Source organism: Bos indicus, chromosome 1 (assembly GCF_029378745.1).
Source record: "Bos indicus isolate NIAB-ARS_2022 breed Sahiwal x Tharparkar chromosome 1, NIAB-ARS_B.indTharparkar_mat_pri_1.0, whole genome shotgun sequence".
NCBI classification, from domain to species: domain Eukaryota; kingdom Metazoa; phylum Chordata; class Mammalia; order Artiodactyla; family Bovidae; genus Bos; species Bos indicus.
In genome coordinates, this window is record NC_091760.1 from 100,270,740 (window position 1) to 100,287,226 (window position 16,487).

The following is a 16,487-nucleotide window of genomic DNA, read 5'->3' on the forward strand; positions in this document are numbered from 1 at the left end:
GGATTGCTATTTCCATCTCCAGGGGATCTTCCTGACCCAGGGATAGAACCCACATATCCTTCATTGACAGATGGATTCTCTACCACTGAGCCACCTGGGAAGCCCTGGGATTATCCTGGACTGGTCCAAATCAACCAGGATTATCTCTCCATCTCAAAGGCCTTAATTTATGACATCTGTTTTGCCATATAAGATAGCAATTTCACATTTTCCAAGAATTAGCACATGGATATCTTTGAAGACAATTATTCTTCCTAGCACAAGCACTTAATGCAGGCATTTTTTTCTGAGGACTGAGACAAAACAAAATCCCTTCCCTAGAAGAGATTACATTTGAGGAAATACTGAAACAGAGAAGGGAAATACAAAAAATGTGTTCTATGAGATAAGGATGAACAGTTAACAGCACTATGGGGAGCCTGCCTGAGGTTGAGGGTGAGCTAGAGAAAATTTGGTTAGAAAATTAGAATAATTCTTGACATAGTCCTATGACTCTGTTACTTTTCCTGCAGGTTTTGAGACTCTGGGATATTCAGCATCAACTGTCCATCCAGAGGATCTCTTGCTTTTTCCCCAAGAGTCAGGACTTCAGGTGTCTCTTCCACTTTGATGAAGCCCACGGACAACTCTTCATCTCGTTCAATAACCAGCTAGCTTTGCTGGCAATGAAAAGTGAAGCCGGCAAGAGGGTGACAAGCCACAAGAAAGCAGTCACTTGTGTACTTTACAATTCAGTCTTGAAGCAGGTAACAATGCTTTTCTGTCACTCTCCTAACATGTGCCCACATTCAGTTCCTTAATTCAATCTGGGGACAAATATAGAAAAGGAAAGGTGGGAAAGAAATGATTTAAGCTGTGTGCTTTTCTGCAATAATGTGTATTCGGGTGGATTTGGAGAGTTATTTCATTTTCAACCAGCAACCACAGCAGCACTGATAGAGTTACTCGGAGGCAGTATTCCAGCTAAAGCAAACACAGCATGGAATGTAATTGAACTTATCTTTGTTACCCTCTAGTTTAGCTCTTGATGCCAAATGCAAGTGAACCTGGCTGTAAAATTCCCTCTTACGCACACCATCACCATCCCCCTGCATCCCTGTGGAAAGATCTGAAATATGCATGAAATGTAATTAGCAAAGATCCATTTTGCCGGCACAGTTTCGGCGAGTGGCTCGCTGTGGCAGGCCCGGAATGTATTCATAATAAAATGATTCTGTTAAATGTGCTGCCACTTGGTATGCAGCTCGAGTGTTGTTTGTCTCCCCACCACGTTAATGACGCTTTGCAGCCTTTGCTTATGGGAGCGCTCCCTGCATGTCAATGAGAAAATGGGCTGCTCTGGAGTGGAGATGCCACAGGGACCACAGCTCTTCTTAGAGGACAGGGAGGGCCAGCCTGTGGGTATTGTGGAGGGAGTGGAGCAATCCTTTTCATTGCCCTTGGAGCTTAGTCTGTGGCCATGATCACCCCAGGCCTGACAGTCACAGAACAGCAGGAGCCAAGCTGACAGCCAGTATCCAGCTTGTGGCCGATTAAACAATAACTCCAGCCCATCCTTCTTTCCTTTCTGCAGAAGCTTCTGCATCCACGCAGAAATGAGTAGTTCAGATGGTGTGCAACGGGAGGAAAGGCCTTTGTTAGTAATGAGTAGTGTGTCATGTCACTACTTCAAATACTCTGCTGGTTATTCTAGGAGATAAAAGTCCTTTATAAAACAATCCATTTTGAATTCCATCTGTGGGGGAAACATCCCCTAGTAAATGTTTTACTGAACTGTATGAAGGCAGCCAGTTAATTTGGCTCCCTGGTGGCCACTGAGAGATATATTTCTTTCCAGAAGAATGTTCTGCTAATGGAGATTTGCAGAGTTAAAGTGCTGAGTTTATGTGTAGATGTTATGATCCTATATTGCCTGACCATAAGATGAGCAATTTTCCATGAGGCATTCAGAAAATAGGACACAAAGAAGGTCTGGAGTCTTCCATTTGGAACATGAAGATAAAGCCAAAATAACACAAGGATATGCCAGTTATAGGCAACAACGGAATATGCACATGTGGAATATTACATGCAAAGAATCTCTGTACAAATGAGTTGGATATTGATGCCTCTTTTATTTCTGAGATCAAAAGTATAAATAATTAAATGCAATGTTAAAGTATATATAAAGTACATAGAGTTGTGTATCATCAGAAATGTTTCCTATTATCAGCTAAACTATGGAGAAACACTTTAACATTGTGTAACATTTATAATTGCAAAAAATATATATTGCAATCAAGTACAAAGGAAACAATATCACCCACAGACCCATAAGCCAGTGATAACTGATCATTTCTAAGTAGTTAGATAAAACAAATGAAACTGTTTTGAACAAGTGTCAGGTGCCAGGAACGAGGGATCAAAGATTCACATACCACAAAGTTTCTTTACCCTCATAGTTCAAGGAGATTTAGATACAGAGAATCTTCCCAGAGCTCACTGCTGGGCAGGTGCTCATTACAGGATTGTGGGGTGATATCAGGGGACCAGACACATGACTCACTCACAAAGAAACAATGGAATAGAGTCAAATGAAGAGAGGAAAAAGCAAAGTGCTATACTTGGAAAGAGGACCATTCTGCCTAGGGCTGAGTGGGTGACAGTTTAGCAGAGCCCTGAAATCTCCAGTGGGAACCTCTGAAAGGAGAGAATGAAGTAGCTCCAGACAGATGGTACAACGTGACCGCCTGTTTAAGCACAAACAATGCATTTTTTTTCAGGGAGAGGGTTTATTCTGATGTGACTAGTTTGTGGGTACTTAGCAAACACTGGGAGACTTGAGACAGTGGAGGGAGCTTAGAGTCAGGTTGTGAATGCCATTCACTCAATGAACCAAGGTCTAGTCTTGGAAAAATACAGACTTGAGGTTAGAACAGCAATTCTCACAGTGTGATCTCAGATTTCTGGGGAAGTCAGACCCTTTCAAAGGGTCAAAACTATTTTCATCATAATATTCATCTATTGTCCACTTTTTCCACTCTCATTGTTTCATGAGTGCACAGTGGTGTTTCCTAGAGGCTATGTGATGATTGATGGCACAATGTGCTTTTGTATTTATGTGTTTTAACGATTTCTCAGTTTAAACTTCTAATATGGTAAATAAATATATGTGTTTATCTGTTTTTGTCTTTATCTCTATCTCTGTCTCCCAGATAAATAGAAGCTATTTGGATTCTTCTGTACTTTTTAATAGTGTAAAATCAAAAGATCAACGTTTTGAGAACGCAGAGAGAAAAGAGTTCAAATGTTTGGCAGACTACGTCCTGTGTCTAAGCTTCAGTTTATTGATTTTCACCAGTGTGTGGCTGCGTGTTGGGGGCAGGCATAGACATGATGATGGTAGCAATGGCTGTCTCTGCAGCATCACCCTGCTGTGTCCTGCTTCTCAGAGGTAGTTCTTCTTCCTCCCAGGCAGTCAGCCCAGGCAAGTCTCCCCGGTCCCCCCAAACCTCTCAGGTTGAAGGGTGATGCTTTTAATACACCTCTTCCTTATTTACATCTTGATATTTCTTACTCTTTATTTTACCCATGTGACATATGAAAGCAGAAGTTGGAAACAGTTAGAAAGGCAGAGGGACCCCTGAATAGGGCTTTGTCTCTGGCTCCGTGAGATGAGGAAGTGGTTTTTCCTGCTCCTCCTCTTCTCTGCCACTGCAGTTCTTGCTGGTTAACATTCAGTTCTGGCACTCCTCTCTGGTCCTCTCTGCATCTGATGTCTCCAGGAACATCTTCTGCCACACCTCTCTCCCTTGCATTTCTAGTTGTTATCCAGCTAAACAGTTACCTAAATTCTCACTTTCTCTCCTCCCATGTTTGATAAAAGGGAAAGATTCTTGTCTTTCACTTTCGTATTTTCCTACAACTCCCAACACTCTTCTGAACAGCAACAAATGCTCAATTCTAGATTTGGTCGATTGTTGCTATTTCTAAATCTAAGTTCAAAAGGAACCCATGCTTTTTCAGTCTGCTGGTGCTCTTAGGTTATTTGGTTTGGTGTCTTTTTGAAATACTTTCCTTTTATCTGAATTAAATGAAAACATGACAACATGTTGTCATTTCAACACTTTGCTACACCTTATTATTATTTCATTCTATTTGGTCATCAATGAGAACTTCCCATTATTCCTATATGAAAGTGACATGGCATATTTCTGTGACTCATCTTCCTGCCTTTTGGTACCTTCACATCCTAATCTAAGAAAGTGATGTTAAGCCACACAGAGACTTTGAAAATGGACTGTGAGCTTTATTTCACTCAGCAAAGCTTACCCTCTCAGCTAGTGGCAGAACAAGTTGGGACAGGATGAGGGAGTCCTTGGAATGCACAATTTTGAAAGAATCAAAGTCACACAATATCCTGGAGGTAGTTCTAATGAACTGTCTGCATAGAATTCTTAAGTGAAGCTTTTCTTAAAAACCCACGATTGTTGGGGCACTTTAAAAATGTGTTTGTAGATATCATATAAACTTAAAAAGAGAAAATTTCTGACTTATCCTAATGATGTGCTTTTGTAAAACAGGTGATGTTTCGGTGCTTTTTACATCTGGACATAGTTAGGCTAAATGTAAATAGGCATTATCAAATCTTGACAGTGATAGTCACTATTTTTCCCATTGAAATAATTTACTTTTTGTAAAACAATACTTTCTTATTACAAGAAATTAAAATAATGCTGTAAAGTTCAAATAAGGAACTAAATATTGCTGAAATATCATCAACATGTTCTAAATACCTCTCTGTGCATAGACTATTTCACCTGAATATGGTTCTATAACCTACATTTTACCCTATGACATATTGGAATTAATTCCTTGTTTCTAATGTAGATGTCCTTCATCATTTAAAAAAAGCAGCACAGAGTCCCACTGTATGTGTATCATAATTTACTGATGCATTTGCCTTAATGAGCATTTTGCTATTATGAATTTCTTTATGCATAAATATATTCACACTCATGACTTTATCTCTCTAAGGCAAAATCTTAAGAATGAATTTCAAAGTTAAAATATATGTATATGAGATAATTTGGTACACAAATTGCCTCCTGAATCTTACTATGTTACCCAATCTTTAAGAGTAAACACATTATTCATATAAAGAGACGTGTCAGACAGCAAATGCCTGGCAGCCTCTGGCAGGACTCCTACGATCTCTGACATTGTTCCTGTTATTCACCAGGAAATGTTGTCTTTGAAAATTTGAAGATTAGACCTTCTTTACTTTACTCAGAGTAGTGTCTGTTTCTTGAGGACCAACTCTTACAAGAAACATGATGTCAATCATTCATTTAAAATGGGGTTAAGGTATAATTTTTTAGTGACAGTGCATCTCCTGTCCTTTTTTCTGCATGCGATTTTGGGGGAATTGTGATGTTTGAGAGTCTAACCAATTCAATACATAGTTCCTATGGGAATTGTAAAATCTGAGTAGAGGGAAGTGGACAAGCTTGAGGGAAATTTATCTCCACTTTACAAGACATTATGCCTCTTTGTGCTTGTATTTAGGGCAAAATCAATGAGTTTCTCCTTGATAAGTAGATAAACACAGATGAAAACTTTCTCCTTGCCTGCTTACTGCTGGGCTCCAAGTGACTTGTGTTAATGTGGCTTTTCTTCACTGGTCAGATTAAGGTTGTACTTGGTTACATGTCGATACTGAGGCTATGAGCTCTGGTCACTTGTTGAAGACATGGGAAATGCCTTAGTGTTAAGGGTAGAACTCCCCTGGTGTTCCAGTGGTTAAGACTTCATGCTTCCACTGTAGGGGACCCAGGTTCGATCCCTGGTTGGGGAACTAATATTCTGCTTGCCAACATATATACACACTTACATGCGTGTGTGTGTACATATACATACATGTTTATTTAAAAGTGATTGCTTGGAAGGAATACCACATTTCAGTGTTACAAAACTCAAAAAGACAAAGGGTATACAGTAAAAATTTCCTTTTATCACTGTTTCTATCTACCAGTTTCCTTTGCTTGTAAGCAACTAGTTCATGAGATCCATGAGCACCCTTTAAGAGCTGTTGTATTCATACACAAGTAAATACATATTTGTTGTAAAAAATATGTATACTCACTTTTAAATAGATGTGTATAATAATTCTTAATATTTAAGAATGTTAATTATGTGGTTTTACAAAACAGTTGTATGTTATATGCACAGCAACACTGCTCTGTACTTTGATTTTCCACCCAACAATACAGCCTAATGATCATTTTATTTATCTCATTACCCAGAATATCCTCTTTATTTTTGACAGCTGCATGGTATCTATTTAATGTGAGTGACAAATGTTGAAAAGTAGAGACATTACTTTGCCAACAAAAGTCTGTCTGGCCAAAGCTATGGTTTTTCCAGTAGTCATGTATGGATGTGAGAGTTGGACTATAAAGAAAGCTGAGTGCTAAAAAATTGATGCTTTTGAACTGTGGTGTTGGAGAAGACTCTTGAGAGTCCCTTGGACTGCAAGGAGATCCAACCAGTCCATCCTAAAGGAAATCAGTCCTGAATACTCATTGGAAAGACTGATGCTGAAGCTGAAACTCCAATACTTTGGCTACCTAATGTGACGAATTGACTCATTTGAAAAGACCCTGATGGTGGGAAAGATTGAAGGCGGGAGGAGAAGGGAAGACAGAGGATGAGATGGGTGGATGACAGCACTGACTCGATGAACATGAGTTTAAGTAAGATCTGGGGGTTGGTGATGGAGAGGGAAGCCTGGTGTGCTGCAATCCACGGTTTGCAAAAAGTTGGACATGACTGAGTGACTGAACTGAACTGATGGGACCAGATGCCATGATCTTTGTTCTTTGAGTGTTGAGTTTTAAGCCACCTTTTTCACTCTTACTTTCATCAAGAGGTTCTTTAGTTCCTCTTCGCTTTCTGCCATAAGGGTGGTGTCATCTGTATATCTGAGGTTATTGAGATTTCTCCCAGCAATCTTGATTTCAGCTTGTGTGTCATCCAGTCTGACATTTTGCATGGTGTACTCTGCAAGTAAGTTAAATACGCAGGATGACAACATACAGCCTTGATGTACTCCTTTCCCAATTTGGAACCAGTCTGTTGTTCCATGGATGTTCCAGTTCTAACTGTTGCTTGTTGGTTTGCATACAGGTTTTTCAGGAGGTAGGTAAGGTGGTCTGGTATTCCCGTCTCTTTAAGAATTTTCCACAGTCTGTTGTGATCCACACAGTCAAAGACTTTAGTGTTGTCGGTGAAGCAAATGTTTTTCTTGAATTCTCTTGCTTTTTCTATGATCCATTTGATGTTGCCAATTTGATCTCTGGTTCCTTTGCCTTTTCTAAATCCAGCTTGAACATCTGGAATTTTTTGGCTCACTGTTGAAGCTTAACTTGGAGAATTTTGAGCATTACTTTGCTAGCGTGTGAGATGAGTGCAATTGTGCAGTAGTTTGAACATTGTTTGACATTGTCTGTCTTTGGGATTAGAATGAAGACTGACCTTTTCCAGTCCTGGGCTACTGCTGAATTTTCCCAATTGCTGGCATGTTGAGTGCAGCCCTTTAACAGCATCATCTTTTAGGATTTGAAATAGCTCAACTGGAATTCCATCACCTCAACTAGCTTTGTTGTAGTGATGCTTCCTAATGCCCACCTGAGTTCACACTTCAGGATGTCTGGCTCTAGGTGAGTAATCACACCATCGTGATTATCTGAGTCATGAAGATCATTTTTGTATAGTTCTTCTGTGTATTCTTGCCATCTCCTCTTAATATCATCTGCTTCTGTTAGGTCCATACTGTTTCTTTCCTTTATTGTGCCCATGTTTGCATGAAATGTTTCTCTGGAATCGCCAATTTTTTTGGAGAGATCTCTAGTTTTTCCCGTTCTGTTGTTTTCCTGTATTTCTTTGCACTGATCACTGAGGAAGGCTTTCTTATCTCTCTTTGCTATTCTTTGGAACTCTGCATTCAGATGCATCTAGCCTTCCTTTTCTCCTTTGTCTTTCACTTCTTTTCTCAGCTATTTGTAAGGCCTCCTCAGGCAGCCATTTTGCCTTTTTTTTTCATTTATTTTTCTTGGGGATGGTCTGATCACAGCCTTGTGTACATTGTTACTAAACTCTGTCCTTACTTCTTCAGTACTCTGTCTATCAGATCTACTCCCTTGAATCTATTTGTTACTTCCACTGAATAATTGTAAGGGATTTGATTTAGGTTTACTTGAATGGCCTAATGGTTTTCCCTTTTTTCTTCAATTTAAGTCTGAATTTTGCAATAAGGAGTTCATGATCTGAGCCACAGTCAGCTCCTGGTCTTGTTTTGCTGACTGTGTACAGCTTCTCCATCTTTGGCTGCAAAGAATATAATCAATCTGATTTCGGTGTTGACCATCTGGTGATGTCCACGTGTAGAGTTGTCTCCTGTGTTGTTGGAAGACTGTGTTTGCTGTGATGTGTGCTTTCTCTTGGCAAAACTCTGTTAGCCTTTGCCCTGCTTCATTTTGTATTCCAAGGCCAAACTTGCCTGTTACTCCTGGTATCTCTTGACTTCCTACTTTCTCATTCCAGTCCCCTATGATGAAAAGGACATCTTTTTTTTTTTTTTTTTTTGGTGTTAATTCTAGAAGGTCTTGTAGGTCTTCATAGAACCGTTCAGCTTCTTAAGCATCAGTAGTTGATGCATAGACCTGGATCACTATGATATTGAATGGTTTACCTTTGAAACAAACAGAGATCATTTTGTCATTTTTGAGATTGCATCCACGTACTGCATTTCAGACTCTTTTGTTGACTATGAGGGTACTCCATTTCTTCTAAGGGGTTCTTACCCACAACAGTAGATGTAATGGTGATCTGAATTAAATTCACCCATTCTGGTGAATGATATGATTATATTGCATTAATTTTATGATAATATTGCATTGATATGATAGTTTGCATTAATATTCAGAAGTTGAACCAATCAAATGCTTCTTACACTTTGTTGGATTTGAAATTATTTTGTTGAGTACTTTTGCCACTATGTTCATGAGGATATAAATACTTTTCTCTACTTGTATGTCTTTGATTTTGGTAATGCTGGTCTCATAAAATGAGCTTGGAAGTATTTCCTCTACTTCTTTTCCCTGAATAAGATTGTATAGAGTTGGCATAATTCCTTCCTTAAGTGTTTGGTAAAACTCAACATCTGCTGCTTTCTGTTTTGGAAGACTATTAGCTATTGATATAATTTATTTAATATTCGGTGAACTCCGGGAGTTGGTGATGGACAGGGAGGCCTGGCGTGCTGCGATTCATGGGGTCGCAAAGAGTCGGACACAACTGAGCAACTGAACTGAACTGATGGGCCTATTCAGACTCCTTCTTGTGTGAGTTTGGACAGATTATGTCATTCAACAAATCAGCCCATTTTATCTAGGTTATCAGCTTTGTAAGCACAGAATTGTTTAGCATACCTCTATAATCTCTTTAATGTGTATGGGGTCTTGGGTGATGTTCTCTCTCTGATTTCTGATGTTGGCAATGTGCATCTTTTGTCTTTTTTTTTTTTTTTTTTACTTAGCCTGGATATATCATCAAATTTTAAATTTTTTTCTAAGAACAAGCTTTTGGTTTCATTAATTTTAATGATTTTTTATTTTTAATTTCATTGATTTCTATTCTAATTTTATTTTTCTTTTCTCCTGCTTATTTATATTGTATTAACTCTTTTTTTCCCTACTTTTGTGAAGTAGAATTTTAGATGATTGATTTTAGATCTTTCCCCCGCCCAATACATGTATGTAGTGCCATAATTTTTCTTCAAAGCACTGCTTTCTCTGACCTGGGACTTAGAAGAAAATCTCATAAATTTTGATAAGGTATATTTTCATTTTCATTTAGTTAAAAATATTTTAAAATTTCTATTGATGTTTCTTCTTTAATCCATGCTTTATTTGAAATATGTTGTTTAGTCTCCAAGTGTTTGGGGGTTTTCCAGTTATCTTTCTGTATACGTTCTGAGTTTAATTTTATTGTGATCTACGATCAGACACTGTATGATTTTTATTCTTTTAAATTTGTTAAGGGGTGTTTTATGACCCCAAATGTGTTCTATCTTGGTCAATTTTCCATGAGCGCTTGAGAAAAATGTGTGTTTTGCTGCTGTTGGGTGAGGTGGTCCATAGATGTCAATTATATTCAGATGATTGATGGTGTTGTTGAGTTCAACTACATCTTTACTGGTTTTTTGCCTGGAATGATTCTTTCCATTTCTGATAGAGGGATGCTGAAGTCTCCTACTATAACAGTGGGTTCATGTATTTCTCCTTGTAATTCTACAAGTTTTGCCTCACATAGTTTGACAAAGGTTTTAGTCATATACACGTTGGTGATTGTTATGTTTTCTTGGAAAATTAACCTTTGTCCTTATGAAATGCCCTGCTTTATTCTTAATAACTTTCCCTGCTCTGAAGCCTGAACATGAAGTGAAAGTCATTCAGTCGTGTCTGACTCTTTGAGACCCCATGAACTGTAACCCATCAGGCTCCTCTGTCCATGGTATTTCACAGGCAAGAATACTGGAGCGGGTTGCTGTTTCCTCCTCCAGGGCATCTTCCCAACCCAAGACTGAACCCCAGACTCTTGCATTGCAGGCAGATTCTTTACCATCTGAGCCACCAGGGAAGCCCAGTTCAGAGCCTTCAGAGGACAAAGGCTCTGAAGTCTGATTTTTCTGAAATTAATACAACTACTTCTGCTTTATTTTGCTTAATGTGAGTATGAGATACCTTTCTTTATCCTGATCTGTAACCTCAAAATAATACTTGTAAACTTGTGGGAGAGCTCCCTATGACCAGCTACTCAGAATTTTTGACTCTCAGACTTGTCCACTTTGAGCTTCCAGCAATCCGTCAGTTACAGTTCTGATTTTCTTCTCTCAGCTTCCTTCCCCAGGGAGTTTTTGGTTCATGAGTTTCTGCTCTGGTAGGTTGTGATTTTCTCGATCTGCTTGTTGGTCTCTCCAATTTGGAGAGCAAAGATCTGCCCTATGATCTCGCTTCTTGGAGTGGTCTAAGAAGAGTTGATGTTTCAGTTTGTCCAGCTTTTTACTCATTGTTAGGATGAAATAAAAACTTCCAAGCATGTGGCATCAGGACCTGCAAGTCCAATGCAATCTCAACTATTTTTGGAAGTAGTTTTTTTTCTCAGCAATTTTTCAGAAGGAAGGAGGTGGTGAGGTTTTAGACTCAGAGTTTTCCAATGATTTCTACTGAGCAAGTAATTTAATTTCTTTAAGCAAAGTTTTATTATCTATAAAATAAGAATTTATAATACCTCCCGTGTAGATTTTCTTTAAAGGACAAAGGCTATTGTGTATAAAGATACACAGAACAAAGCAGGAGTAAAAGCTAAATAAAGACTAGCCAAAAAGGGGAAGTGATGCTTTTCTGACTTCATACCCTAATCCCTGTGTGTGCCTGGTCGTTTGGGGAGTATTTTGAACACCTGAATAATGAGCACAGATGGTCCCAGCCCGTGGCCCGTCTCCTGATTTACATTGCTTAAGCCTTGCTGGCCTCCTTGCTAGTCCTTGAACATGCTAAAGACACTCTGTCTCGGGGCTTTTGCATTGCTGTTTACTTTGCCTGGAACTCTCTTCACCCAGGTATCTGTATGGCTCCCTCCTTCACCTTAGTCATATCTTTCTTCAAATAATTCCTCAGGGAAACCTCCCTTAGCCTCCCAAGTTTGTACCCACTCCCAGTGATCTCTGCCTTCTTCTTGGTTATAGTTTTCTCCATAATGTTTTTCACTGTGAAATATTGTGTGTGTATGTGTGTGTGTGTGGGCACATGTGTGTGTATGTATGCATGCCTTTTTTGTCTTTCAGTTGCATCACTTCCAATCTTCCTCCACTAAATATAAGGGCAGGAATTTTTCACTGTTGAATCACCAGTGCCTAGACCTTGTGCCTTGCATACTGTTGTTATTGTTTACTCACTAAGTTGCATCTGACTCTTTTGTGACCCCGTAGACTGTAGCCCATAGACAGAGGAGCCTGGCAGGCTACAGTCCATGGGGTCACAAGAGTAGGACACTACTTAGCGACTAAACCACCACCATCAGACAAGAATATTGGAGTGGGCTGCCATTTCCTTCTCCAGGAGATCTTCCTGACCTAGGGATCAAACCTGCATCTCCTGCATTGGCAGGATGATTCTTTGCTACTAAGCCACCAGAGAAGCCCTTGCATATTGTGGGGGTTCAGTAAACTCAAGGAATGAATCTAAAAAGTCCAATTATAAATTCATCTAGAAAGAGGTGATACCTGACAAATAAGATTTATAAATGGAGAATGACGTCCTTAAAATATTTGCATTCTTTGTCTGTACCAGTCCTCTGAGATATTATTATTCTTCTCACCTCACTACTTACTGAGTTGTAACTTCTAGAGATTTGATGCAAAACAGAAATAAAAGAGGTAACCTGCTTTATATTATGGAACTATAAACAGCACTGACTTAAAAAAAAATAAAATTATGAACAGCAATTCAATCAAATGTCCTGATCCCTTGGTAGGCAAGCAACACCTGCCACTGCAATTCTGTAATTTTTGATTCTTCTTGCCTAGACCTAGAAATTGAGATGCATATAAAATAGAACAGAAGTTCTTATTGTTGTTGAAATAGCAAGAAGACATTCAGGGGGCATGGATAGCGCCTCCCATCTCTTACAATTTTCTGATTGACTGTGACAGCTTCAGATGAAAGAGACAAAAAGACCTCTATATTCCTAAACAGCGATTAACTCAGGTACATAAGGTGGAGCATTTCTCCATCGGAATGATGTGCTCACAAGGTCCATTTGCACTGAAGTGTAGTTATTAAGACCATGCTATTTTCTGCTCTGCAGATGCCAAAGCTCGGTCCTTAACGGTTTAGGTCTCATCTGATGAGAAGCAGTCAGGAGTAAACTGAAAACTTAAAGGGACTTGATATCATCAAAATGTGGCATCTAAATGTGATGCCAATACTTATTTCTGGGTTTTATCACTGATAAAAACATTTTGCTATAAATACCATCTTCACAGTCTGATAGTCAAACCTCTTCATCTGCCAAGTAATGTGAAACACACTTCTCTCTCACTAGACTTTGAATGTCTTTTCACTTGTCTTGTTATTCTTGTATTCTGATATTGTCATAGTGAGAGTAGATTCTGGTTAATACTGGGTGTGTGTTTGTGACATAGTCAGTCCTTATATTTCAACACATGGTTTTCCTGAAGACTGCGCCTTAAGGCAGATTGCTATAGAATGAAATCTGACTGGCTGTACACTGTTGTCATTATTGATTCAGATTTCATGAGAAATTGTGAAATGAGTAGAGAAAGGTGCTGAAAAGTGATGAATGGTATGTTGGGGCTCAGCCAGTTAAGGCAGAGGAAGGGGAGTATAAAGCAGCAAAAAGCGAACGTTCCTAACTCCTGATTAAACGTCTGCATTAGATAAAAGCAGTGGGTGGATGATGAGATGCTTTGCAATATGAACGAGGCCAGTCTTGAACAAGTAAGCACATCTTTCTTTGAACATAGTTTACTTTCTTTTTCTTTTTTATTGTTTCTGTCAAAGGATATTTTTTAGTGCTGAAATGCTTAGCATATAATAGATCAATGAATATTTTTGAATAGATGGTTCCCAGGTGGCTCAGTGGTATAGTATCTGCCTATCAAACAGAAGATGCAGGTTCTATCCCTGGGTTGGGAAGATCCCCTGAAGTAGGAAATGACAACCCACTCCAGTATTCTTGCCTGAGAAATCCTATGGAGAGTGGAGCCTGGTGGGTTGCAGCCCATGGGGTCTCAAAAGAGTCAGATATGACTTAGCAACTAAACAACAACAAAAAATTCCATAACCTTTCTTCAAAGATCACTATCAAAAATTTCCCTTGAGGGGACATAAATAGTATACCTAAGGCTGATTCATGTTGATGTTTAACAGAAAATAACAAAATTCTATAAAGCAATTATCCATCAACTAAAAATATATATAAATTTTAAAAAAGAATAAGGGCAATTAATTAAACATTTTTTCACTCGTTTGGAGTATTATGTTTTCATGACTTTGTCTTTAATGAATACAATCCAAAGTCTTAAGCAATTATGTGCAAAATCTTGTGTGACATAATTTTAAATTTCAAGGTTCATCTAAAAGGCTGGTTTCTCAAATGTAACTGTCTGCATTCATTCTCATGGCTGGAAGAAACCAAGTCATTAAATATTTTTATTAAATTGGTTTGGATATGAAAAGTGACATTAATTCAAATAAGAGGTCAGGTTATTAAGCTTAAATGGAATAGTAATACTAGCTAACTTTTATGAAGTATTTATTGTATGCTATATACTGCACTAAGTGCTTTACAAGTATCTGCTTACTTAAACCTCTTAAAAACGGTTTGAGGGATAACTATGAATCTCTCTGGTTTATAGGTGAGGAAACTGAAGCTTATAGAGATTAAGTAATGAATCCAAGTTTAGACACTGACATTTAAACTCAAACATACTGGCTCCAGGCCCAGTACTTAACCACCATGCATATTGCACAAACAAAAGCGGATAGAAACACAGTTACATGGAATGATAACTAAAGTGTTACATCATATTATTATGAAGATCCAGGTCATTTGCTCTAGAAGTTACACTCTAGGGTATGTGGCAGCCTGGATGGGAAGGTAGTTTGGGGGAGGATGGATACATGTTTATGTATGATTGAGTCCCTTCACTATGCACCTGAAATTGTCACATGATTGCTAATCAGCTAAATACCCTGATACAAAATAAGGTTAAAAAAAAAAAAAAAGAGTTTGTATAAATTGGGTAAGTATGGATGTTCAGTTCAGTTCAGTTCAGTTGCTCAGTCACGTCCAACTCTTTCTGACCCCATGAATTGCAGCACGCCAGGCCTCCCTGTCCATCACCAACTCCCAGAGTTCACCCAAACTCATGTCCATTGTGTCGGTGATGCCATCCAGCCATCTCATCCTCTGTCGTCCCCTTCTCCTCCTGCCCCCAATCCCTCCCAGCATCAGAGTCTTTTCCAATGAGTCAGCTGTTCGCATAAGGTGGCCAAAGTATTGGAGTTTCAGCTTTAGCATCAGTCCCTCCAATTAACACCCAGGACTGGTCTCCTTTAGGATGGACTGGTTGGATCTCCTTGCAGTCCAAGGGACTCTCAAAGAGTCATCTCCAACACCACAGTTCAAAAGCATCAATTCTTTGGTGCTCAGCTTTCTTCATAGTCCAACTCTCACATCCACACATGACCACTGGAAAAACCATAGCCTTGACTAGATGGACCTTTGTTGGCAAAGTAATGTCTCTGCTTTTGAATATGCTATCTAAGTTGGTCATAACTTTCCTTCCAAGGAGTAAGCGTCTTTTAATTTCATGCCTGCTATCACTCTGCAGTGATTTTGGAGCCCCAAAAAACAAAGTTTGACACTGTTTCCACTGCTTCCCCATCTACTTCCCATGAAGTGATGGGACCAGATGCCATGATCTTCATTTTCTGAATGTTAAGCTTTAAGAAAACTTTTTCACTCTCCTCTTTCACTTTCATCAAGAGGCTTTTGAGTTCCTCTTCAATTTTTGCTGTAAGGGTGGTGTCATCAGCATATCTGAGGTTATTGATATTTCTCCTGGCAATCTTGATTCCAGGTTGTGCTTTTCCAGCCCAGCGTTTCTCATGATGTACTCTGCATAGAAGTTAAATAAGCAGGGTGACAATATACAGCCTTGACGTACTCCTTTTCCTATTTGGAACCAGCCTGTTGTTCCATGTCCAGTTCTAATTGTTGCTTCCTGATGTGCATACAGATTTCTCAAGAGGCAGATCAGGTGGTCTGGTATTCCCATCTCTTTCAGAATTTTCCACAGTTTGTGGTGATCCGCACAGCAAAGGCTTTGGCATAGTCAATAAAGCAGAAATAGATGTTTTTCTGGAACTCTCTTGCTTTTTCCATGATCCAGCAGATGTTGGCAATTTGATCTCTGGTTCCTCTGCCTTTTCTAAAACCAGCTTGAACATCTGGAAGTTCATGGTTCAAGTATTGCTGAAGCCTGGTTTGGAGAATTTTGAGCATTACTTTACTAGCTTGTGAGATGAGTGCAATTGTGCAGTAGTTTGAGAATTCTTTGGCATTGCCTTTCTTTGGGATTGGAATGAAAACTGCCCTTTTCCAGTCCTGTGGCCACTGCTGAGTTTTCCAAATTTGCTGGCATATTGAGTGCAGCACTTTCACAGCATCATCTTTTAGGATTTGAAAGAGCTCAACTGGAATTCCATCACCTCCACTAGCTTTGTTCATAGTGATGCTTTCTAAGGCCCACTTGACTTCACATTCCAGGATATCTGGCTCTAGGTGAGTGATCACACCATCGTCATATTCTGGGTCATGAGGCTCTTTTTTGTACAGTTCTCCTGTGTATTCTTGCC

General features: G+C 39.1%; 1 protein-coding gene across 3 annotated transcripts in view; it reads left to right on the forward strand.

The window, feature by feature from the left end:
- The window catches only part of WDR49 (WD repeat domain 49), a 169,572-nt gene that overhangs the window by 82,157 nt on the left and 70,928 nt on the right, over nucleotides 1–16,487 (forward strand). For all 3 annotated transcript variants that reach the window (XM_070792210.1, XM_070792208.1, XM_070792211.1), the window contains one exon: nucleotides 513–746. In XM_070792210.1, the coding sequence (XP_070648311.1) occupies nucleotides 513–746 (234 nt within the window). The remainder of the gene's footprint in view (nucleotides 1–512; nucleotides 747–16,487) is intronic.